General features: G+C 36.2%; 1 protein-coding gene across 1 annotated transcript in view; it reads right to left on the bottom strand.

The window, feature by feature from the left end:
• Positions 1-26,308, bottom strand: part of IFIH1 (interferon induced with helicase C domain 1) — a 55,674-nt gene that overhangs the window by 3,472 nt on the left and 25,894 nt on the right. Inside the window, exons 4-13 of the mRNA XM_010802053.3 lie at positions 25,730-25,834; positions 20,321-20,538; positions 12,482-12,692; positions 11,234-11,451; positions 9,969-10,085; positions 7,854-7,977; positions 7,028-7,297; positions 5,516-5,775; positions 2,948-3,097; positions 1,286-1,447 (exon numbers count right to left, since the gene is read on the bottom strand). Coding sequence (XP_010800355.1) covers positions 1,286-1,447; positions 2,948-3,097; positions 5,516-5,775; positions 7,028-7,297; positions 7,854-7,977; positions 9,969-10,085; positions 11,234-11,451; positions 12,482-12,692; positions 20,321-20,538; positions 25,730-25,834 — 1,835 coding nt within the window. The remainder of the gene's footprint in view (positions 1-1,285; positions 1,448-2,947; positions 3,098-5,515; positions 5,776-7,027; positions 7,298-7,853; positions 7,978-9,968; positions 10,086-11,233; positions 11,452-12,481; positions 12,693-20,320; positions 20,539-25,729; positions 25,835-26,308) is intronic.

Here is a 26,308-nt window from a genome sequence, read left to right as displayed (position 1 = left end):
ATCCCTACTCTGGGTTTGTCTACCTGGAGCAATTCTAAGACAGTTGGTCTCTTAGCCAAAGGAGACGTAAAAAAGATAGTCCATGGGGCCCCCAAAGAAACTGTGTCTTTTCTAGAGATTATCTGTGACTCATAAACTCCAGAGATGGTTCTAGAGTTTATACAAAACACTGGTCTTGAAACATCAATCTTTGAAAAACATCCCACGTGATTTATTCATTTAGTACTTTAAATGTAAAGTGCTAACTTTCCACTGGTATTATATGGCTACAAATGTTTGATTTGACACCACAAAATGTTTGGTTTGCCTTATATTTAAAGGGGTTTTAAAATATAAATTCGTGTAGAAACCTGGCCAGGAAACCTTGGAGTTGGTTATAGCAATGCACACCAATTTGAAAGCATCCCTTCCGTGAAACTCTATTTAGGGTAGAGCCAATTCCAATGTTAAGAAACTAACATTCACACCCATATGCAAGGGTGTGAATTTTCTTCTAAATGGATTGTTTGCTATTATAGTAGTTACAGTCTTTAATTCAGTGGTATGGGGGATTTCCTGAAATATTGTAGAAATACATTCTTCCTTTGCTGCATTCCTCTCACAACTCAAATGATTCTATGTTAGTAAACTGAGATGCAGCAAGATGGTATATGATCTATTTTCTTAACACTCGGGGCTAGCCTCAATGTCTCTCCCTCTTAGAGAGGCCTTTCCCAAACACCTAACCTAAAGTGCCCAATTAGATGTTTGTTTCACATTGTCTTGATCTAATGCTTCAGCTCTCCTCTCCATACATGTATTACTTGCTTTATTTCTCTTTATTTCTCCCCCTCAAATCTCACCATGTACTCTCTCAAATACAAGTTTCATGCAGGAGGGATCTATCTGTGTTGCTTGCAGTGACATTCACTGTTTTTACAACGTTGCCTAACACACAGTAGGCACTTCACAAATATTTCTAAAATGAAAAAATTGTGCCTGTACAGATTAGATGGGACCAAAATGACCAGGTTGAATTGAATAACTGAGTTTCACTAGACTTTCTGGATCAAGGAAAATCTAAATTTATATTACCAAACTTTATAGAACAGTTCCCTGATGATTTCTGCCCACCACAGATCTTGAGTCTTTGTATGTGAATCTGGTCTCCGAACAGTGCTTCAAACTGGAACTTATAATTCAGCACAATTTCTGTCTAGAGGCTTAACCACAAAGAGATATCATGGCAACCACAGGCAGCCATTTAAAAGTGAAAACTAAATTCAGAGTTGGCCCAAAACAATACCTTATGAGCATACTCCTCTGGTTTCATATTTTGAACACGGTCTATAGCTTTATACATCATTTTCTCTCGGAAATCATTAACTGTTTCACGTTCAACAACCCCTGAACCGCTTTGGGCAACCAGGACATAGGTGCTCTCATCAGCTCTGGCTCGACCACGGGCCTGAGAACAGAAAGAAATCAAGTCAGTGAAGGGCTGTGCTTTGCTGCGAATGTACCTGCTTTTGTTCTGGAATGATATTCACTGCTCAGTATCCCATCATCAAAAGATTCCTCTATTCTCTGTAAAGTCAGTTATTATCCATTTTCTTAATAAGTTGGCTATTTGAAACTCAAAATGCACTTCAGTGAAAAACAATGTTGTAGAATGATGATGGTTAGGTTCCCACATGCATGGGTGCATGTGTGCTATGTCACTGCAGTCGTGTCCAAGTTTTTGTGACCTCATGAACTGTAGCCTGCCAGGCTCCTCTGTCCACGGGATCCTCCAGGCAAGAATACTAGAGAAGGTTGCCATGCCCTTCTCCAAGGAATCTTCCCAATCTAGGAATCGAACCTGTGTCTCTTATATCTCCTGCATTGGCAGTTGAGTTCTTTACCGCTGAGCCACCACGGAAGCCCACACCAGCCCTCAAAAGCCTCAATGACACAAGGCCATCCTGTCCTGCCCTTCTTTTCTCCAAGTACCCTTCTCAAACCCTGCAAACCATCATCAGTGATTTGGGCTGGGGGAGCCCAATTGCCCCCCTTCCCGGTAGGGAGGACAAATGGGGAGAAGGGCCTCTCTGACTTTGACACCAGAGCTGAGGTGAGTGCCGTTATGTTTCTAGCACCTACCTTCAATGTTCCAAGAAAACACACTCAATGTGGTGGTACATTTCTATGCTGTGCTGTGCTTAGTCATTCAGTCGTGTCTGACTCTTTGTGATCCCATGGACTGTAGCCTTCCAGTCTCCTCTGTCCATGGGGATTCTCCAGGCAAGAATACTGGAGTGGGTTGCCATGCCCTTCTCCAGTGGTCTTCCTAACCAAGGGGTCGAACCCAGGTCTCCTGCATTGCAGGTGGATTTTTTACCCAGCTGAGCTACCAGGGAAGCCCAATACAGTCCTTCACTTTTGTATAAAGAGTTAATACTAAGGCACATTTTGAGCAACAAAAAATGTTATGGCCTTGGCCAGGAACCTCACCATAAATGCTATCACCCTTGTGAAAAATTCATTCTGAGTAGTGAGGCATTAATAACACATCAACTCCTGAAATCCAAGTATTTCTTAATTTGGTGGCTTTCTGATTATCTGGTTGATTTCTCTTTTTGTAGGAAACAGATATATTTTTTAAACTATGGGTGCTGTTCTACTAAAAGAAATCAAAACACACACACAAACGGGCTTCCCTTGTGGCTCAGCTGGTAAAGAATCCACCTGCAATGCGGGAGACCTGGGTTCGATCCCTGAATTGGAAGATCCTTGGAGATGGGAAAGGCCACCCACTCCAGTATTCTGGCCTGGATAATTCCATGGACTGTAGAGTCCATGGGGTTGCAAAGAGTCGGATGCAAGTGAGCAACTTTCACTTTCCATTTCGTGTGTGCTGTTTTACTAAAAGAAAACAAAACAAGAGCATAAAATAAGAAATTAACATATTTGAGGTATCAGAATGTACCTGGACCATGGCTATTTCATTAGTGACGAGACCATAACGGATAACGATATTACATTCTTTAATATCCAGACCTTCTTCTGCCACTGTGGTAGCGATAAGCAGATTTATTTTTCCCGTGCGAAATTTACTAATGACTTCTTTTTGTTCATTCTGTAGAAACATTTTAGTAAATTAAATGTTGTACTGCTAAACACATTAAAATCTTCTAATTAGGAGAAGAAATACTAAATTGCAACTGGTCAGTGTAAATGAAAGGATTAGATCATACACGGATTTGCTGCCATCTGTTTTTGGCATTGAACAAAGACATGATGGTGAGGCAACATTTGATTTCCAATCTGGGATTACCGCACAATAACAAAAATATTTCCATCCTCCAGTCTGGAGGTGGGAAGGCCATCATTTGTGCCAAGGAAACAAACTGATGGGTGACTTAGGCGGAAGAAAGGAGGAGATGCTCTCAGCTGAGAAGAGGATACAGCAATGAGAAACTAAAATAGGCTTTGCTTTTTACTACATTAACTTCAGAATCTTCAACAGTCAGAGAATAAGATGCAGTGACACTTTTAAAAACAGTCAAATTTTGAGTCAGAGAAAAAATATACACTGTATTTTGCATTTGGTCACTTTAAGAGTCATTCAAGCAAAGAAACATGAAGTAGTCCTGGCAGAACCTGAAAGCATTGATTGCCTCCAGGGAGAGGAGCTGGGAGACTGAAGGACACTGGTGTGCCCTGTACCTTATTAATTGTTAAAGAGGTAAATATATTATCTGTTCAAAGGATGATATCAATAAAAATGAAAGAATCGGTTATTAAAAACATAATTAAAACATATTTAAATTTTTAAAAATCTGAATTTTGAAAGTTAACATAGGAAAAGGAATCAAATATTCCCTTTGCTCTTGCATAGGAGGAACTGGTGAGCATAATCCTATTGATAATAGGATTATGTATACATCATAATCCTATTGATGTAGCCAGTGGAGTTTTATTTTCATAACTATTCTTATCAAAGCTGTTGATCCAGTAGCCTTTGGTGTATGTTTACCTATCTTTTGCCTCCATATATTAAACAAAAATACACCTGTCAGACAGACTGTATGTTCTCCTATTCCCATCCAATTCTTTTCAGAGGCAAGAAGACATATGTCTTTCTTTTTGACTTCTAACTGCTGGAGAATCCTGCAGAAAGATCCCTCTCCAGTCTTCTCTGGTAATTTTTCCTTCTTGCACTCATGCCCACTATTGATACAAACTTGACAGATCCTTGGATTTTAGATGTTTTTGCCTTCATTCAAAGGAGTAACTTTAATAGTGAGAATTTCAGACTCAGTGTCAGACCCCCACATCATATTACATAGATGCCTAACTCCTCTTCCAATGAGTAAGTCCAAGTCAGTCTACAGGTGAGGATGTGGGGAGTGAGGAAGGGGGTGTGTTCTATATTTTGGCATTCAGCTACCTAGTCAAAACTGGATAAGCAAAAAGTAGCTTGAATGCATACTTGCCATTTGTAACCCATCTCTTTCCAAAGATGAGCCAAGACTGCATAAAATCAAAGTCTTAACACTAAAGCTAATAGAATAAAAACTAAAAAATGGGATCAAAAGTGAAAAAGTATAGGTGTATCACTTGTAGGGATTAAAACAGAAGCTGAGAGAATGAACTTCAGTTTTGCTATAAGTTTCCTGGCAGCTAGGGCAAAAAGGAAAACATATCAAGTAAAGCAGCTCTCATCATAAAGAAGGATGTAAACTCCTTACCTAAAGAAAACAGTGCTTTCTTTGGCATAAACTTTAGAGGCAACTCCAGTATAAGTAGACCGTATACCAAGAGTTTTGGTGCACAATTTGAAGAACAACTTCTTTTCAACAAATGTTAAAACAAATTCAGTTTGTTCCAATGGACCAAATGATGATGACCATAATAACTAAAGTGTCCTTTTGTCCAGAAAAACTCAGGACCAATAGGACTTCAGAAGACATTTTATACTAACAAGCCATTTCTGTTTCACCTGTATTTATAATCTCTATAAGTGTCTTTTTTTCCTTCTTCCAAGAGTTTTTTTTATTGTTCACATAAGTAGTATAATAAATTAAAAGCAAAACAAAACAAAACTCGAAAAGAAAATCTCTCATGGTCCCAAATCTCTATCACATCAAATGTCTTAATTTTCCCAAGTTCCCTTAAAGATCTCATCCTATGCAAACATATTTTACAAGTTCTAATTATAATGCACACATTTTTGTGGAAATTTGATTTTTCCATTTGATATTATATTGTGACTGTTTTCCCATTTTGTTACTAAGTTTAAGTGTTAAGCATTTTTGCAAAAGAAACCCAATATAGAAAGTTCCTCCAAGAACATAGAGAAAGTGATTCCTAGAACAAAGTTTAGCCTCTCAAATGCCACATATTGATGGCTATTAAACTCACATTTTCTTTCAAGAACAGTTGTTTCATTCGATTAAAGTATTTGTGGGTTGGTGAGAAGATTGATGAAAAAAGACTACAGGTGAAAAGAAATGACAGCATAAGAACAAAAAATCCGAAAGGAAGTTTTCACCTGTGTCATGGGCTTGAACTCGCTGCTGTGTCCAGCGCCAATAAGATGGTGGGCTTTGACTCCTACTTCCGAAAATTTTTCATTTTCAATAATCCACTGGGAAAGGGCATATGCACTCTGTCGTGTTTTTGTGAAAATTATTCCTCGTGCTGATCCTTCAGTCCTTGAATATTGTTCCATTATGGTGTTTCTCAATTTGATGAGCTTTTCATTTTCATGTTCTGGGTTTTGGGCTAGTTTTTTCAACTTTTTCTTATTTCCTTTAAGAAAGAATTCATTTATTTCCTTTTTTAACTCAAGTATACTCGATTTACAATGTTCTGTCAGTTTCAGATATACAGAAAAGTATACAGAAATATATATATATACATTTTTTAATATTCTTTTCCATTATGGCTTATTCCAAAATATTGAACACAGTTCCCTGGGCTATACAGTAGGACCTTGCTGTTTATCTGTTTTATATATATTGATTATAGTTTGTATCTGCTAATCCCAAACTCTTAATTTATGCCTCTCCCTCTGCCTTTCCCCTTTGGTAACCATAAGTTTCCTATCTATGTCTGTGAATCTGTTTCTGTTTTATAAATAAGTTTGTATCATATTTGACTTTCCACATATAAGTGATGTCAGATAATTATTTGTCTTTCTCTGAATGGCTTACTTCATTTAGCATGATAATCTCCAGGTTCACCCATGTAACTACAAATGGCATTATTTCATTCTTTTATAGCTGAGTAGTATCTTCCATTGTCTGTGTACATGTATAGCTACAGATAGAGATGATATAAATATAGATATAGATGTATAGCATCTTTATGATCCATTCATCTACTGATGTACATTTAGGTTGCATGCATGTCTTGGCTATTGTGAGTAGTGCTGCTATAAGCATTTGGATGCATGCATCTTTCCAAATTAGAGTGCTCTCTGGATATATGCCCAGGAATAGGGTTGCTGGATCATACAGTAACTCTGTTTTTAGTTTTTTAAGGAGCCTCCATACTGTTCTCAACAGTGGCTCCACAAATTTACATTTCCATCAGCAGTGCAGGAGGGCTCATTTTTCTCCACACTCTAGCACTTGCTATTTGTAGATGGCCATTCTGACTGTGTGAGGTGACAGCTTATTACTGTTTTGATTTGCAAGAAATAATTATCTTAAATTCATAAAATATGTGAATAACTAACTGGAAGACTTCATATAATGAAGTACTAAGAAGCTCAACTATAGTTAATCTTGTGCTGTATCCAATAATCAGGCTAGTTTTTAAAATAAATTTATTGTGGTCAACTTAATAATAAAGCCAGATGACCAAATGATAAATTAAGATAATACAGCTCATCGCTAGTTAACCCCATCAATTAGAAATAGCTCCAATATGAATGGAGTTTCTTATTTCAAAATGAGAGATTTTAAGAGAACTTTTTGGAGAGTTCTTAAGAAGCAGTGGGTTCATGCCAAAGACATAACTGCATGAGACCATGCAAAAATGTTACACTGATTCTTACCCCAAAATAGAGATATGAGAAAGTCATCTGTCTCGTGCAGCTTCAAAGGTGGTTTTCCATCACCCACATCATCATCACCATTGTCATCACTCTCATCACTGTCATCTCCTAGGAGGACCGCAAACTTCTTCTCTTTCTCGTCATTGTAGAAAGTTTCAAGGTGATTATATGCATCAATCATACGGATTGTATCATTAATTTGTAGGGCCTCATTGTACTTCCTCAGATGTTCTGCACAAACACGATCTTTGCGATTTCCTTCTTTTGCAGCTATGAAAAATATGTTATGTACAATGAAATAATGATAGAATACTCCCCCAAGTGTGCTGTGGACTTGAATATGTTAATATGTTTATGATACTGACTTGAAAATAGGCTTCACTTTGGTTTCGAAATGAGCAAATTAAGGCTCAAAATGTGCCATGAGCACAAAAAGGGGGCAAGTTTTCTGACTCCTAGACTTGCTACTTCTATTCTGCATCAGCAAAAAAAAAAAAAAAAAAAAAAAACCACTTGATTCCTGCTGACTCTGAGGAATAGCATGAAAAACACATTAGTTAAGTTTGCATGTGGAAACAGAGATGCTAATATTTATCTTAATACTTTAAATATATAATAAGTGAAAGACTCTGGAGATTAAGAGAAAATGGATGAATTGGTGCCTCTTTCCTTAGATAAGGAGTCAGGACATTTTATCCTTGTACTACTTAGAACACAGAAATTCCATTTGCTAATATATTTGCTTTCAGTTTGCTTGGGAACATGTGACCTGGAATCTTGGTATAAACATGGGATAAAGCAAATGTTATGTTAAAACCCAAATTACCTTTTTTTTCCATTTGAATGAGCCATTGTTCGTAGGGTTGAGTTCCAAAATCTGACATTGGATTAATTTGGCAAAATGTTTGAATCTTTGTCATTATTTCTAGCAGCTTATCTTTAAATGGATCCTAAAAATAAATGATACACTTATTCTTACATGTTTATATTATTGAATTAATAACATTATCTTTATTAAAATAATTTATATGTTATAATAAATTTGATTCAGACTCATTGTCTAGACAAAGTAACAAGTTACTCTGATCACCTCTTTATACATTCATTTTTTTTTTCAGTTTCTATTTTACCTCCACCCTCAAGCCACACCACACCAACACCAGGTATCTGTGCTGGAATTTCCCATTTAAAAGTTAAAAAATAAAATTAATGAATGTTATACATCTTAAATGCTAATAGCTATTTTAAAAATACATATTAATATCCCAATTATTTAAAAAGCCTGAACTTAGTTTAAAAAAACATTCCTTGGTGAAGAACTGGTTTCAATATTATTTGTACCAAAATAAAATTTTAAAAGGTAGAGTTTTGAGAAAAGCCAGATATAGAAGAATACATACTATGGGGATTTCATTTTTTATTTTTGGCCACACTGCTTAGCATGTGGGACCTCAGTTCCCTGACTAGGGATCAAACCCACGCTTCCTGCACTGGAAGGATGGAGTCTTAACCACTGGACTGCAAGGGAAGTCCCTTGATCTGGATTTTGGTTATACAAGTGTTTTCAGTTTATGAAGATTCAGAAATCTGCACACTTATGAACTTGAACTTTTCTGTATGTGCATTATATTAATACTTCAATTAAAAAGTATGTGAAGAGAAAGTCACTCAGTCATGTCCGTCACTTTTTGACCCCGTGGACTATACAGTCCCTGGAATTCTCCAGGCCAAAACACTGGGGTGGGTAGCCGATCCCTTCTCCAGGGAATCCTCCCAACCCAGAGAGTGAACCCAGGTCTCCAGCACTGCAGGTGGATTCCTTACCAGTTGAGCCACCAGGGAAACCCAGTAAAAAGTATACCCAAAGTTAATTAAGTTGGAGGAACCTGAAGGAGGGCATGGCAACCCATGCCAGTATTCTTGCCTGGAGAATTCCATGGACAGAGGAGCCTGGTAGGCCTAGTCCATGGGGTCGCAAAGAGTCAGACACAACTGAACGACTAAGCACAGCATAAGTTAATTAAGTTAAAAGATAGGGTAGCAAATTCTTTGAGGATGCTGAGGATTAGTTTTAATGATTATGATTAGAAACATGCATTTAAACTTATTGAATAAAACTGAATGAAAAAAGTGAAGAAAAATCAAGTTCAGTCAAATATGCTAGTTCAGCTGGAACAGACAGTTCTATTTTTCAAAATTTCCAGAAAAGAATGACCTATGGAGATCGGTTGCTAACATTAGTTTGGTGCCTATATTTCAAACACAATATTATCTATTATGCATATTTCATAACTCAACATTCTTATGAGGTGGATTTGCAAAGATTACACTTACTATTAAGGACACACAGCTAAAATTTATGGTGCTTTTTATAGTTTACAAAAGAAAGTACTGACATAATGTTCTAGTCACAATGTTCACACTGACTCAGGTTGATTTTTATAATAAGATATTCATAACAAAAACACTTTAATATTTAAAGTAAATGTTTCACTTCTTTACTGTAAGTATTTTCCTAAGAAACCAAATATGTCAATTAGGTGGTATACCTGTTATCATTGCCAACTGAAATCTGGTAGTCAAAAATGGCTCTGTTCAATGTTGGGAAAATCAATTCAGAAAAGTAAAACGAATAAAAGAAACTATGGTAATACCTCTAGTTTAGCTTTACAACCTTCCCCACCCTTATCCTTTCTCTCCCACCACAACTGATACTTAGTAAACAAAGTACTAAGCTACTCTTTATACAAACTAGAAAACTAAAAGATTAAGAATTCACAGCAGTGTTTTGCTGCCTAATATCAATAAAAAAGAATAAAACAAACTTTTCTGCAAAAATTTAAAATGATATTATTCAGAGTGTCAGTGTAAGATAATCTTTGCATCTTTCAGTTGAATATAGTATCATCAATAAAATAAATATAAAAATTTAAGCACATACTTTTTTGGTATCATCTGCAATTACAAACTTTTTGCATGGCTCCTTTATTTGCTCTTTAAGTAGATTAATATTTTGTTTCACGGTTTTAATGGTAACTGCATCAAGATTGGCACATATCTGAAAAAGAGACACTTCAATATTCAAATACTATTCCTTTTCGATTGATTCAATGTAGAATTTTTTCTTGTGTGAGAAATATGTAGCGTGATTTGCTAAACACAGTATTTTAGTACTGCTTCACTGTGGGTCCAACCAGTAACATTCATCCTGGTAGAGTAAAAACAGAACAATCAAGTTGGTAGAAAATTCCAGAAAAAGTATTTCTTTTCATTTCTTAAATTCCATTTTTCCAGATGGAAAAAGTAACATGGAGAGAGTACAGAAAATTGCAGAGATGCGAAGAGAATGTTTATAAGCTAACCGTATTACACAAGGCATTTATGGGTCACCTTGACATCCATGGATCATATTACCACTTTCTTCTACACATAAAAGAGGACAGCACAAAGGTAGGAGCAGACAAAGCCCATGTACCTGGATTTCGATTGGAGATAGTCCTTAATTCTAGTAATAGATAATATGTTGGGGAAAATAATTGTGCTTTTATCTACTCTATATCCTTTTTACCAACTTCAACTTAAAAATAAGGGACTTAAAATGCAAATACAATGCCTTCGTGTGAACATCTTATGTGAATTACTCTGAATTCTTTCAGTGTTTGAGATCAACAATAGTACGATATGTGTTGTTACCATTTTGGGGCAGCGGACAAGAAATATGTTTTTAATTAAGATTCTCATATCTCCATTTCCCATATAATTTGAATTACCTGGAACCTGAGTATCACACAGAACAACAACAACAAAAAGGCACAGAACAAAACATGCAATTTTGAAATGCATAGAGTATGTATGAAAATTAGAAACTTCCACAGTTTATGCATACTTCTATGAATAGATCATTAAGTTTGACAATTAGGGATAGATATTTAAAGGCAGGTATTTAATTTGTCCCAATTTTTCACTAAGTTTGCTCTCCATAATTTTTTTGATATTGTTCTCTGTCACAGTAATTTACTAAAGCACTTACTGCTTTGAACAAGACTGAGTCTATTCACTTCAAAGCGTATAGATTTCTTTTAACTCATGAGCATGGAATACCATCCTTCATGCATTCCACAGCACTTGGACTTAATCTTAACCGAGAAGCACTGGCATTTGCTCTAACTTTGGTTTTTTGACTCATGCATAAAGTTAATGACTTACTTTTAAAATGTGTTCTTCGGCTTTGGCTTGCTTTTTGGCTCCTCCAACACCTGGTGAAGCTGTTAGTCCCACTATCTGAGGTAAGGGAATCACTGGTTTGTTTTCTTTCTTAAGTTTATTGTTTTTCAACTTCTGTTTCAAAAAACGCCTCATGATGTTGTTATAGACCGCTTCTTTGTTGGTGTGATGGCATTCATCAATAATGATGAGAGAAAAGTCTTAAAAGGAAATTAAAATGGTTTATTTGTCCATATTGGCAAAATATAGTGAAAAAGTACCTTTAAGTTAGTAAACTTAGCAGCCAAGTATCTCTCACTTTTTAAAGGGAAATGTACATTATCCTAGCCACCTGTATATACAGATGTTTGTGCATATTAATCATGAAACTATTCCTGTTATTATCCCCATTTAATAGGTGAGTCTCAGAAAATTTATAGATCTAAAAAGTGTTATGGGATGGATCAAATCCTGACTTACTCCCCAAAACTCTTAGAATTACATTTTCATTCTTTAATAAAATGTTTAAAGTTGGTGAATTTTATCTTCATTCTATCAAATGAAAAACATTATTTAAAAAGGAATAATTTTACCTTATTTCAACATTGCATTTAATTATTATGATTTTATATACTTCCTTCCCTACCTTGCTCCTACCTTTTCTTCCCATCCCCCACAAAATAGAAAGGACTGTATTTATTCTACAGAGAAGAGGGCATATCTAACAGGATCCACTAAAACTTAAAAAGAACTTGTTGGTACTTAGAAATACTGAGTAAATTGGAAGTCCAGTAACTGTTTGATTTAATAATGATATACTGATGCTGATATCCCACTTTTTGTTTGCTTCCCCAAGGAAGAAGGTTTTTAATGAAAACTTAAGCAATGGAAGACAATCTAAATCAAAATTATGGAGTGGGAGACTGGGGTTAGCAGATGTAAGCTTTTATATGTAGAATAGATAAACAACAAGGTTGTAGAAGAGAGTTATATTCAATATCCTATGATAAACAATAATGGAGATGAATATTAAAAAATAATGTATATATGTATAAATGAATCATTTTGTGATATAAGAGAAATCAATACAACATTGTAAATCAACTACACTTCAATTAAAAATTGATAAAACATAAAAATAATAAACATTTAAATATTTAATCAACCTTTAAAAACTTATTTAACTAATACAGTCCCTGTTACTACTATCAATATTAATACTATTTTACAAAAATAAACATTTCAACCAACCTGACAACTCTATACCATCATCTTCACCTTCTTCTGAGTTTAAAAGGGAGTTTTCAAGGATTTGAGCTGTACTGATAATAACATCATGAGACTTGACAACTTCTGGAAATGTTATTTTCAATTGGGTATCACCACTTAATCTAGTAACATGATACCATTTCTTCAAAAATGGTTTGAACTCTTTGCGGAAGAGCTGTTCAACTAACGGTACCTTTAAAAATGCCAAAGTTAAAAAGAAAGAGAAAGCATTGTCAAACAAAAAGTATTAATCAAAGGCCTACTATGTGCCAAGTATTAACAGAAATGTTTGCATTTTAAGTTAATTAGATGTAACAGCCTATCCATCATTTCATTCATCCACACGTCAATAAGCATTTATTCAATGTCTTTTCATTAGGTGTAGACATTGTGTCTGGAACACAAAGATGTTTAAGGTATAGCTGACAACTCTCAGGAACTCTTTCTAGCTGAGCACATGGATCAAGACTCAAGAAAAGAAAACAAATGATCACAACACAATGTGATAATTCTCCCATGGAAACAAAGAAAGTGACAGCAAAATGGAAGAAGTAACTTCCATTTTGGAAGGGTTTAGAAAAAATTTTAATCTTGTGAACTGTGGGTTAGTGAAGAGATAAACTGAAATTAAGCCTGAATAAGAAACAAAATTTGAATTTTTAGAACAAAGTCAAGCTATAAAGGGCTATGAACACCAAAAGTATTTTAAATTCAATATAACAGTTCATAGGACCCTTATGGGCTATAGAGTTGTTGGGGGATCAAGCCAGAGGCAACCTGCCTAAGGAATTGGAGGATGCAGAAAACCAAAGGTAAGAAGGTAAGATATTGTCTAGGAGAACAGGTGGAGTTGAAGGGATGGACTGCTAGACCAGCTTTGGTGGCTGAAAAAGAACGAAATAGCAAGTTCCTTAAAAAAATAAAAATTGAGTTACTAATGATTCAACAATCCTACTTCTGGGCATATATCCAGAAAAGATGAAAACCCTAATTTGAAAAGATACATGAATCTCAGTGTTCATAGCAGCACAATTTACAATAGACAAGACATGGAAGCAACTTAAATGTCCATTAACATATGAATGCATAAAAAAGATGTTTTATATCTATATCTATATCTATATCTATATCTATATCTATATCTATATCTATATACACACACACATATAATAGAATATTACTCAGCCACAAAAAAGAATGCAATAATGCCACATGAGACAACATGGATGGACATAGAGTTTATCTTACCAAGTGAACTAAGTCAAAAAGAAAAATATCATATAACTTATACATGTAATCTCTCCTTGGAAGAAAAACTATGACAAAACTTGACAGCATATTAAAAAGCAGAAACATCACTTTCCTGAGAGAGGTCCATTTAGTCAAAGCTATGCTTTTTCCAGTAGTCATGTACAGTTGTGAGAGTAGGACCATACATGAGGTTGAGCGCTGAAGAACTGATGCTTTCAAATTGTGATGCTGGAGAAGATTCTTGAGAGTCTGTTAGACTGCAAGGAGACCAAATCAGTCAATCCTAAAGGAAACCAACCCTGGATATTCATTGGAAGGACTGATAATGAAGCTGAAGTTCCAATACTTTGGCCACCTGATATAAAGACTCATTGGAAAAGACCTTGATGCTGGGAAAGACTGAGGGCAGGAGGAGAAGGGGGCAACAGAGGATGAGATGATTAGACAGCATCACTGACTCAATGGACATGAGTTTGAACAAACTCCAGAATATAGTGGAGGACAGAGGAGCATGGCATTGAGATTGGACATGACTTAGTGACTGAACAACAATATATGTGTTAACTAAAAAATATGTAAATGAACTAAATGTAATCTAATGTAATCTAAAATACAAATGAATTTACAAAGTAGAAACAGACTCACAGACACAGAAAACAAACTTATGGGAGTTCCCAGGTGACCTAACGATTAGGATTCTGGCTTTCACTGCCCTGGCCCAGGTTCAATCCCTTGTCTGAGAAGTGAGACCTGCAAGTCTGGTACTGTTTTGCCCCTGAGCCTAGTGCTGAATTGGAGGAGTGCTGTCAATCTTCAGTCCTGCATTCACAATGCCCAATGAGGTCATTACTCTGCATTCTACCTTACTTTACATTTAGAAACGTCCAGCCTCGGTAACAGCTGAACTTGGTCAAAGTGTTAAGGTTTTATTGCTCAGTAGAGAACAAAGGAGTTGAGTCTTTGTATGTTGTAGTGACCCCTGAAGGTGACTGAGTTGACACCTCAAGGCTCTCACATCACAGTCATTTAGAATAGCTCTATTACTAGGGAAAGGAATAACCGGGCCCTGTTGTTTAGTTGCTAAGTTGTATCCATCTATTAGCAAACTCATGGACTGTGGCCCTCCAGGCCCCTCTGTCCATGGGGTTTCCCAGGCAAGAATACTGGAGTGGATTGCCATTTCCTTCTCCAAGAGATCTTTCTGAACCAGGCCATCTTGAAGGTTATATCCTAGGAGAAGCTGTACAGTGGAAGCCCAGGAATGTACAGTGTGGCAAATAAAGTTGGCAGAAAGAGTTTCAAGGGCAAACATCAATGAATGAACATTACACTTCTCCTCATGCAGTTATCTGATAATGTGATCAGTGGTTATCTTATAGTGGTCTGTAAGGTATGTGCTATTCATTTTTAAAATTTTGAGATGAACTCTGTTTATGTGAAAAATAAGGGCTGGCTGACCCTCTTAGCTGGAAAGAACCAAGGAAGAACACTTCTTTGTTTTATTATTTAGTAGAAATGATGAGGGCTTCTAAGAGTGAATGTAGGAGGGGAAAAGGGGCTAAACGGAGCCCATGAATTCCAAGGAAACAAAGTGAATAAATAACAAAGTTTGGTAAGTGAAAGAATATAACACAGGCTTGAAAGAGAAAATTTCACTTAGTCGTTTTTCTCCCTCCAAAATGAGATCTCTTGCCTGTCTGTCACAAAATCAATTGAGAGATTTGGAGAACACAGACTCCCAAGCCCCACTCAAGAACTACTGAATCTAGACACTGACCATATTTAGGACAGAGTCTTGAAGCCTGTACTTTATGAAGCTTCCAATATGACATTTAAGTTTTTTCAAAAAATTTTTAAAAGAGAACCACAGCTCTTCTTTTTCTTCCACAAAGTCATTTCTGATTCAGTTTTATAGGACTATTCTTTTCATTCTACTTATACAAGACAGAGGAAATAATCTAAGAAGGAAGTCAGCAAAAGAGATTCTGAGGAAGTAAAAGAAGATTAAATGTAGTGGAGACTGCATGCTCCAGAGGAGAGAAAGTGAGCTCTGAAAACAAATACTTCAACTACTTGCTTATTGTGTGACCTTGGACAAGTCACTTAATCATCTCTATCTCCAATTAACAAAGTCAGGAAAATATCAACCTGTGATGGAAGTGTTATGAAAAATAAATGAAATAGAGGCTGACATAGTGCCAGTACTCAGAAAACTTCCCTGGTATTTCACCATCTTTTTAGTCTAGTAGTAGATAATGGTAGAAGAGAGGACCAGTTCCCTTCGGAAGAAAAGGGTTCAAGTCTCAGCTCTGCTGCAGATGACTCCTGACAGGCCAATTAAAGCCCAAAGCCTTGGTTTCCTGATTGCTAAAATGGTGATATTTATGGTTACTAAAAAGAAGAGCTGTGTGATTTCAATGGGAGGATGTAAAGTGCAACACAATAGTCATTATTATATTAATACACAGCTCTCATTTCCTAGACCATAGATTCCTTGAGGGCAGGCTCTGCGTTTGATTTGTCTTTAAATACTCTCATGCTGCTGAATCATTTAAGAATCTCCATACGATGGAGTAGAGAAGGAAATGGCAACCCACTCCAGTATTCTTGCCTGGGAAATCCCATGGACAGAGAGCCTGGTAGACTACAGTCCAAGGGGTTGCAAGAGTCAGACATGACGTAGAGACTAAGCCACCACCACTATGGTCTGGAGTGGCATAGAAACCTGAGGTTCTGCCCATAAAGGATGGGCTGAGATATTCCAAAGAAGCAGGATATTTTGGTCTACAGAATAAAAAGACGTTGTCACAGGAGGTGGCAGGTGTTGGAAATCCTGAGACTCACTTTGGGTGGCATTGACTTCCTCCTGAAGGACACAAAGAGAGCCAGATGCAAGCCTGACATGGCTAATTGGGAGGTGTGTGGTCCTCTTGGAGCCTTTTCCTGAGATGTGACAGAGTGCCTGCCAAGACTAATCAAACCCAAATGCTACCCACTTCTGCTGAATCATATGGGGCTGTATTATAGCATCTAGGAACCTGGGATTTCTCTCTCATGATGTTGAAGTCCTAGATAGGAAATAGAAAGTCTGGGAACACAGGTGGTGTTTTCATTTCTCCCTGCATCTGAAGGCGATAACTTTGGAAAGGATAGAGAAAGGGAGACAAAAGTAAATGGTATTAGGAAACAGGATTTCTCCTTTCTAGATCAAGAGTTATAATATTAATGCCTTGCCATTGGGCCAAATACAGAAAGCAGGTTATGTTGACTTACTGGGTCAGAGATTATCTGATTCAATTAAAAGAATTAAATTACTTTAGAATTCAAAGCAATGGGATAATAAATTAACGATTATTAGGGAAGATCTTATGGAGAGATGTCCAGTAATTTCTAGGGAAAAACAAGAGGGAAGCAGATCAGAAACTGGACCCATGGCCTTACATGTCTACAGAGCAATGGATATGAATAATTAATGAGGATAATTTCACATTTAAACATGGGTGCAAATGTGAATTCATAAGTATCACCTTGATCCAACGGGATGAAAGATTCACAGCCAGAATACAGCATTGAGAGGATGAGGAGTTATACAAAAAGGAAGGTGCATGAGATACACACAAAAATATGAGACTTGAAAAGATCAATCAAGATTAATAGTATGAAAAACATAAATGTAAACCTAAGTGTCTGCATGCAGGCTCAGAATTAACCTCCAAAAATAACTTGAGAGGTCTAGTTTAACAGATCTTCAAATGAAAATAAGCTGAGACTTCTCAGGTTATGGAAAACTTCAGATGAGTCTGTGGGTGCCAGCGTTGGTGACAAAAGGCAAACCCGGTCATGGATCACACGTTACATCTCATCTTTCCTGTATTCTGTACTGACTGTATCTACAGTATTTTGTCCAACCCTAAACACTGTGTTTTAACAGGGTCTTATTAAGAACATATAAGAGAACTGGAAGGATTTATCACAGGAAACTAAAAGAAAAATCCCTCTGGAGTCATATGATGCTTGATGTCTTTTCTTTGTGAAGGGCTATCATAAGGCAGAAAAATTAGGATTTAGCTTACTCTGTATATTACAGAGGAAAGAATGCTAAGCAATGAGTGTGGATTACAAAGAAACAGATTTTGATGAATACAGGTATGTCTTTCTAACAGTGTCAGTTGTTCAAAGAATGGATTGAGCTCTTTTGTTAGAAGCAGGACCTTCTTGATATTAGAAGTTACTCAGCAGAGGTGAGAGAACCACTTGGCAATAAATGAAAACCAGATCTTACAGGCTTCTTTCAACTCTAGTAGTCTGTGATGCTGGATAAAGGAAGTAAAGGAAGCTGATGAATCAAAAGTAACTTCTAGGTTTTGAGGTTACATGCTTTGGAGGAGGTAATATAACCAACAGAGAGACAGACAAGGGAAGGAGAGATCTTTGGGAGAGTAAATGAAGGGAATGAGCTTGAGGAAATGGAAGAATGTTCAGATGGTATCAAGAGCATCAGTTTAAGTCATTTCAAATCCAATTAATTTTGTTCTTTTCTCTGGACCTGGCACTTAAGACCTTATTCATTGGTTAAGGAATTGCAATTTATTAGTTGTTAAGGTGAGGAGGAAGGAAGGGAAGAAGGAACTAATATTCACTGAGTCACTCTTAGACTTTAAATAGATTATCTCAGTTAAACTTCCAACCTTGTATAGAATAGTATTATTTTACTCACTTTACAGATGAGGAAATTAAAGTGAGAGAAGTTCATAATTTGCCCAAGATCAAATTACTGGTAGGTAGAAATAGTATTTACACCTAGATTTGTTTTATTCCAAAAGATAATATCCTTAATAAGGAAAATATATGAAGAGCCATGGGAAAAAATTCTAATGTTATCACCATCACCACACACACATTCACAAACTGTTCTAACAGTGGGCGTGTAAGTATGAAGGAACAGTATTTAGGCTTAGGGTGTATATACAAAATGCTGTTGGAGTTACCTGATAGAAATCATTAAGATCATGGATTCTGAATACATTTCTCTAATACTGAAAAGCAGACTACAACTAAAACTTTCAGCATGATAGAAATCCAAAAAATAGAGGAAAGTTACACATACAGTCCGTAATTATATTTTCTGTAAAGGAGCAAATGAGAATCCAGTCACCATTCATAATGGGAAAAAGATTGTTTTTGGTCATGGAAACTGTACTCAACTTTACTCCATAAAATGGTAAAAATTAATTTCCCCAAGTTACAAACTTATAAATTAATAAACTCTGATATATATGAATAAAGTTCAACTAGACTTTGTTTAAAATGGAGACTTATACCTGTTTATGAAGATAAACTTTAAAAATCCTAAGATAAAAATATTAAAGCAAATCATTGCACTGAATGATATATGTGTATATATATATATTTTTTACATATATATAAACTATTTGAAAATTATTTCTCTATTAAACTTGATATAAATTAGTCAAATATTCACTTAATTTTCTCTTCATTTTCAAATTATATATATTCAAAGAGCACTTGCCACTTTTGACTGAGGGTCAGTGGTTAAAAAGGGCTTCCCAGGTGGCAGCCCAGGTGATGCTAGTGGTAAAAACCCGCTGCCAATGCAGAAGACACAAGAGACACAGGTTCAACACGACTGAAGTGACTTAGCACGCACACACTCATGCATGGTGGCTAAAGAGACTCTAGAACACAGTGTTTAAGCCTAGAGTCCAGTCATATTTTGAGGTCATTTATGTCCATATGCAATGATAAGTCAGTACTAGTTCACCATAAAGAAAATCTGGGTAAACATATTCTTTATACATCAGTATAAATTAGAGACATTATTAAAAACAGAGACATTACTCTGCCTACAAAGGTCTGTATAGTCAAAGTTACGGTTTTTCCAGTAGTCATGTACAGATGTGAGAGCTGGACAATAAAAACGGCTGAATGCCAAGGAACTGATACTTTTGAATTGTGGTGTTAGAGAAGACTCTTGAGAGTCCCTTGGACAGCAAGGAGATCAAACCAGTCAATCCTAAAAGAAATCAACACCGAATATTCATTGGAAGGACTACTGTTGAAGCTGAAGCTCGAATACTTTGGCCACTTGATGCAAAGAGCTGCCTCATTGGAAAAGATCTTGATGCTGGGAAAGATAGAAAGCAGGAGGAGGAGGAGGAGGGGATGATAGAGGACGAGATGGCATCATCAACTCAATGGACAAGAGTTTGAGCCAGCTCCGGAAGTTGGTGATGAACAGGGATGCCTGGCGTCCTGCAGTCCATGGGGTCGCAAAGAATCAGACATGACTGAGCAACTGAACAACAATACATTGGTTACAGATTTTTGATTTAATGTTCTGGTTTAATAGGAAAAAAAATCTACTTTAATGGCTAATAATTTAGATATTAGAGAGAATTGAAAAAACAAAGATTTAAAATAAATTGCTCATTTTGACATTTTTCCTAGTTAAATCTGTGTGATCCATTGTTACAAACATCACTATACAAATGCTTCAGAAAAAAATAATATGAAAATAAAGCATGTTTTATTTATGTACTGTCTGAATACCTTATTGACGAGAACCATAACTTTTCCATGTTCAGATGCTTTTTTCTTGTCCAAGTGATCCTTGGCAATGTAAACGGCCACTCTGGTTTTCCCACTCCCCGTAGGGAGGCATATAATGATGTTCTTCCCCTCCAGGGCAGGCTGGGCCACTTCCAGCTGGTAAGGCCTGAGATTCAGCTCTGGCTCGGGGGATGCTCTTTGAGCCACATTCTCATCATCTGAAGGAGGTTACAAGGAAGAAAATGAAGGAAACAGACAACAAAATAACTAAGGCTGGAAAAGACTCTGATGCTGGGAGGGATTGGGGGCAGGAGGAAAAGGGGACGACAGAGGATGAGATGGCTGGATGGCATCGCCGACTCGATGGACATGAGTTTGAGTGAACTCCGGGAGTTGGTGATGGACAGGGAGGCCTGGCGTGCTGCGATTCATGGGGTCGCAAAGAGTCAGACATGACTGAGCAACTGAACTGAACTGAACTGAGGAAGCCTGAAATGGAACATGGGCCCCTTGCAGCTTAAATCTCCTTTCATATGGGGTCCAAACCAATCCATTTTCTGTTTTCTGTACCAAATGGGTGTCAGCTCTCTGTGTTTGCAGGACACAGCCCAAGGACTCTGGAAGTGGCCTAAGGCATGGGAATGGAGAGGGAAGGGATTAATAGGATGGAGGATTAGGAGGTGGCAACACAGAGAAGTCTTTTCAGAGAGTGGGCAAAGCCAAGTGGAAATGACTGTGGTGCAGGCTTGGCAGTTGATGATTCTTAATGCCTCAGACTTGCCATTTCTTTGTGGAACCATTCTACCACACCCAGTTCTCTTTCACCAACAAATCAAGAGGGACAGGGAAAGTAGGACTCCTTTTTCTATATTCCCCCTCACTTTTTATTGCGAAGAAATATTAAAGCTGATGCTGCTTTCCTTCATGTGAAAAACTTTACCTGACAAACCAAACACCAAAAAGCATATCTATCTATCTATCTATCTATCTTCTGTCTGTAGATCATCTGTCTCAAATACCTAAAAATGGTTCCCCCAATCCAATTTTTTCCATTTAAGGCAACCAGATTAAATAGAAGCTGTATTTAGGGAAAAGGTGCTAGCCTTTTCCATGCTAGCCTTCAATCTCTAAATGTGCAGTGAAAGATGAAAAACAATTTTGTTGGTTCATAACTGGATTGTGACTAATTTTTCTATTTAGCTTTGAATGTGATTTTTATCACTTTCTTATAGGTATGTCTCCACATATTCATGTTTTCCTGAAACTCAAAGCACAATACATTAAAAATATTTTCAGCTAGAGTAGATCTCTACATTTAAAATACTGAAAAATACATGCTAACATACATTAATTTTATAAACATTAGAATAAAATCATTATAATATGTCTTGGTTTAAATATACATTTTTTAGAAGTGACCGAGTTTATTTATATTCAGTTCAGTTCAGTTCAGTCGCTCAGTCGTGTCCAACTCTTTAGTCAGGGGGAAAGATCTAAAAATGTATAACTTATCATGTGGAATGCAGTAAAATAAATATTGTATCAATTTAAAAGCCCATCTTTTGCTTTATGTAATCAGAAGAAAAAAAAGTGAAATGACAGCACTTATCAGTATTTCATTACACATGAAGTAAGCATTCTGTCTCTTATCAATGAATGCAATAAAATTAAACTAACAGAATCCCATTAACTTCAAAAAAAGTTGCTGATTGTTCCATTTCAGCAACTGGATGATTCTGTTTAACCGGGTTTTAACTTGCTGTGATAGCACTATCTGAACAGGTAGGAAAATTCACACCAAATACCACTTAGTCAGAGTCATCTACTAACCTGGCAGGAAATTTGCCTTCTGTATGGATGAGTAAACATATATGCAATACATTTACGTTATCATTGGCTCATCTGCTGATTCATTTATTAGGATTGTCAGGAAGAACTCATTCAAGATCACCAGCTTTTAAAAACACACATTGACAAGTTTTCTTTCCATGCTTGTCTTTGAACTCTATAGCAATTATAATAACCCATCCTCTATTATATTTACATAAGATTCAAGTTGACTTCAGAATATCATTGTGCTGTGCTCAGTTGTGTCTGACTCTGCGACCCCATGGACTATAGACCGCCAGGCTCCTCTGTCCATGGAATTTTCTAGGCAAAAATACTGGAGTGGGTTGTCACTTCCTACTCCAGATGATCTTCCTGACCAAGGGATTTAAACCATGTCTCTTGTGTCTTCTGCACTGGCAGAGGGGGTTCTTTACCACTAGCTCCACCCGGGAAGCCCAGATAGCTCAATATCATCCATATTTTTTTGAGTCAATTCTAGGAAACTTGATTGGTAGCCTCAAGTTTAAAAGAGAGGCACAGAGTGAATATGGAAAAAATCAGAGTTGGATTCATTGTGAGGATAGCATCCAAAGAAAAAGAGCTGGGTGAGTGCTAAATATTCAGCCTGATTCTTGCCTTATCACATCCTCTGACACAGGAATGAAAGAATATATCCACATACGCAATGAAAAGAGAATTTTCTCTTCTCTATCACCAGAAGGAGAGAATTGGGCTGGTGTCAGGGAGCCAGGAGCCAATTTCCTTTATAAAAAAAAAAAAAAATGTTTGGGTTTTGTTTGTTTGTTGTTTACTTCTTTTTGGCTCTCTTTGAAAAAGCAAAATTAATTAAATGCAATAACGAAAATGGTATTTAAAATATGCACAGGCTTTGAATAATATTGTGCCCATCCTCTACAACAAGTATTTATCAAAGACCTTAAAATTATACTATACCATACAAATGGTCAAAAAATGAAATCAAATAAGGCTTAAATAATAACATTCTATTGAAACGGCACCATGTGGCAAATTTCATTCTCACATTGATTTTTGACAGCTGAGTTATTCTTGGAGAGAAAAGGTCTGTCACTGCATGTGTTTGAAAATGACAAAGTATTCCTTTACCTATAGTACGTAACCTCAGAAAAATATACCATTCCAGCTGGACAAATATTAATAGATATTACCTCAAAATAGTAAGGAAACACTTTCTACATATCAGGCCAATGTGCATTGCCAAAAACATTGCCACTTTGCAAGAAGCAGTATATCCCTCTGAGACTGAGGAACAGAAAAACAAAAAAGCCTCTCACAGTATAATTAAAATATTTAAACGTCAAAAGTACCACTAATTATGCTTTACTATGGCATAATAATACTATGAAAGAATATAATGTCACATCCATGATTCTTATGCCTCATAATGTAACCTCTAAACGTGGACAAAGGGCATGTGGAATAGGGTCCCTTTGATGTCAACTTCAGAAATTAAACACAATCCCAAACACTGCAATGCTTTCAGTGAGTCAGTGCATGTTTAACAATTTGCAGTTTACATAAATCTATATTAAACTGATTTGTATGTCAACTTATAGCATGCACATGAAAGAAAGGAATTTCATAATTTTATGATTTCAGAATTTTGCTATCCACTATGCAATCTTATACCCACTAGTCTTTATTCCTAAGCACTAATCATCCAGAACTTCAATGAGTTGCCCTTTAAAAATGTGTTTGTCTTCAAATGTATTTGCCTTTGGAAATGTATTTGCTTTTTAAAAGTAGGTTGCATTCAGATTTATCACGCCTTTCATGCCATATTGAAGACTGAAAATCAGTAAATAGTTGCATTTGCTAACAGTGCTAAACAGACAAAATGCCCTGCACACAGAGGATATCTATTAGATAGTAATTAAATGAATGAATATTGTTGAAAAGCCCTTACTCAGGCAAACAAAAATTAGGAGAAGGTCCAGAAGCTTAAAGCAATCATAAAGATGTTAAATATTAGCTAGAGTGTATTTTGAGTTCTAGTATCAATACCATTTAATAAAAATGTTAATTATTAAATTTAACAGTTGTATAACAAGCACAGAAAAACAAATAAAAGCCACAGAAATATGCACATGCCAAGAACTTAATATTAACACTGACTAAATTGAACAGAAAATTAATTAACCCTTTTTAATTAACATTAAAGTTATGACTGACATTTGGTGAACTGAGTTTCCTCAAATCAACTTGTTCTAAGTTATTTGGGGGTTATTAAGAGACAAGAGCATTTAAATAAAAGAGGTGGTAGTTTCCCTTGGGAAAGCTTTAGGGCAGATGGCTATCTTTATGTAAACTGTTTTGCCCTTTTAGGCCTATTGTAGATGTAAATTTCTATAATCCTTCAGACAATGCAGGGTAATCTGAAGTACATAATATTTTCTAAGTATTTTCTATAACTCAGTCACAGAACAAATGAAGAATAGTTTCTTAATTTGCCATTTTGCTGCTGCTTCTTTGCTGACCATATTGCAAAACACTGATTTTTGTTTGCACTAATTTGTTCATTTTAATTATAAAATATTTCAAACACACAGATATTAGAAAGACATGCAAGGGCCCATCACCCATTCTCAATGTGAAATTTCACCTCAGTAGTAATAATGGAAATGTACATTCAAAGGACAGAAAGAAGAGATAAGAAATGGATCAGACTGACCAAAGTTAGGGAGTCTGACAACAGGAAGTCTTGCTAAAGTGTGGAGATTGGGAAACGGCCCTCTTATTTACTGTGTGTGTGTGTGCTCAGTTGCTAAACTGTGTCCAAATCTTTGTGACTCTATGGACTGTAAGCCTTACGGGCTCCCTGTCCATGGGATTTTCCAGGCAAGGATACAGGAGTAGGTTGCCATTTCCTTCTCCAGGAGATATTCCTGACTCAGGGATTGAACCTACTTCTCTTGCTTGGCAGATGGACTCTTTACCTCTGCACTACCTGGGAAGCGGGTGGGATATTAAACTGATACAAAGAATAATTTGGGAAATATCTAGTAAATTTCTCATTTAGTGATGAAAATATTTTGCAAACTCAACTAAAGGGATGTTTATAAATATTGAAATTCTTTTAACTATATATGTATATTATAAAGCTTAAGAGGGACTCATTAAATGCCATTAACTATAGTCATACTCATCTCATTTATATTACTTTTATTTATAATGTATTTTAATTTTTTAAAATGTAGGGGTTGGAAACAAATGTATAAAATTGAGTATATAATTTAAAAGCAGTCAAATTAATTGAAACAGATCACATAAATAAAACAGATTACATGGTTCTATGGAATGTGGCATATGCCAGACCAAAAAGCTATGTACTGGATCAAAATTAGAGACCTTGAGTCTAAGACTTGTAAGTTGTACTTTTCAAGAAAGTGAATGGCAAAGTTCCAAAACTATTTCAACTGTAGAAAAGAATTGCTTTAATTGCATAAATACATTAGGGAGGGTATGAACAGCCCCCATGCGTTCCACTATATGGTGTCTTATTTCACACTTTTTAAGGTTTACACAACAGTTAGGCAGTACCTGAATCACTTCCCATGGTGCCTGAATCACTGCCCATGTTGCTGTTATGTCCAAGACTTTCATCTAAGCAGCTGACACTTCCTTCTGCCAAACTTGTGTCTGATTCTGCAAAGGAAAACATTTTAAAATATTTTAAAAATATTTCTGAGAATAAACGTATTTTAACTGCACACCTCTACAGCACACAGTACATACAGTTCAATGCAAGTGGAGAAGGTACATCCAGACAATCACGAATAAAAGGTAAGAGTTTCTGGCAAGCAATGTTTGAAAACTCCACTATGAATGAGCAGCTGTCGGGGACTGAATCAAATACATGTATTTACCTACTTAAAGTACCGTACATCCAATATGAGGGCTCATGCAAATTTGTAAGGAGTTACAACTTTTGTTGTCCCCCTTTGTGTAAATTTTGTCCAAAAAAATATCTGAACCTGATATTATTACTTAAACATAAGTACTATGTAGAAACCGTTGAGTCATCTGCATGTAAAATGGTAGAGAATTAATGTTATAGAACAATTAATGAATTAATGAAGAACATGGTTCTACCGATAAGTTATGAAAACAGCAACTCAG

The sequence above is a fragment of the Bos taurus genome, chromosome 2 (genome assembly GCF_002263795.3).
Source record: "Bos taurus isolate L1 Dominette 01449 registration number 42190680 breed Hereford chromosome 2, ARS-UCD2.0, whole genome shotgun sequence".
Lineage (NCBI taxonomy): Eukaryota > Metazoa > Chordata > Mammalia > Artiodactyla > Bovidae > Bos > Bos taurus.
Note: the sequence above shows the minus strand (reverse complement) of the source record. Positions and strands in the feature narration are given on the sequence as shown.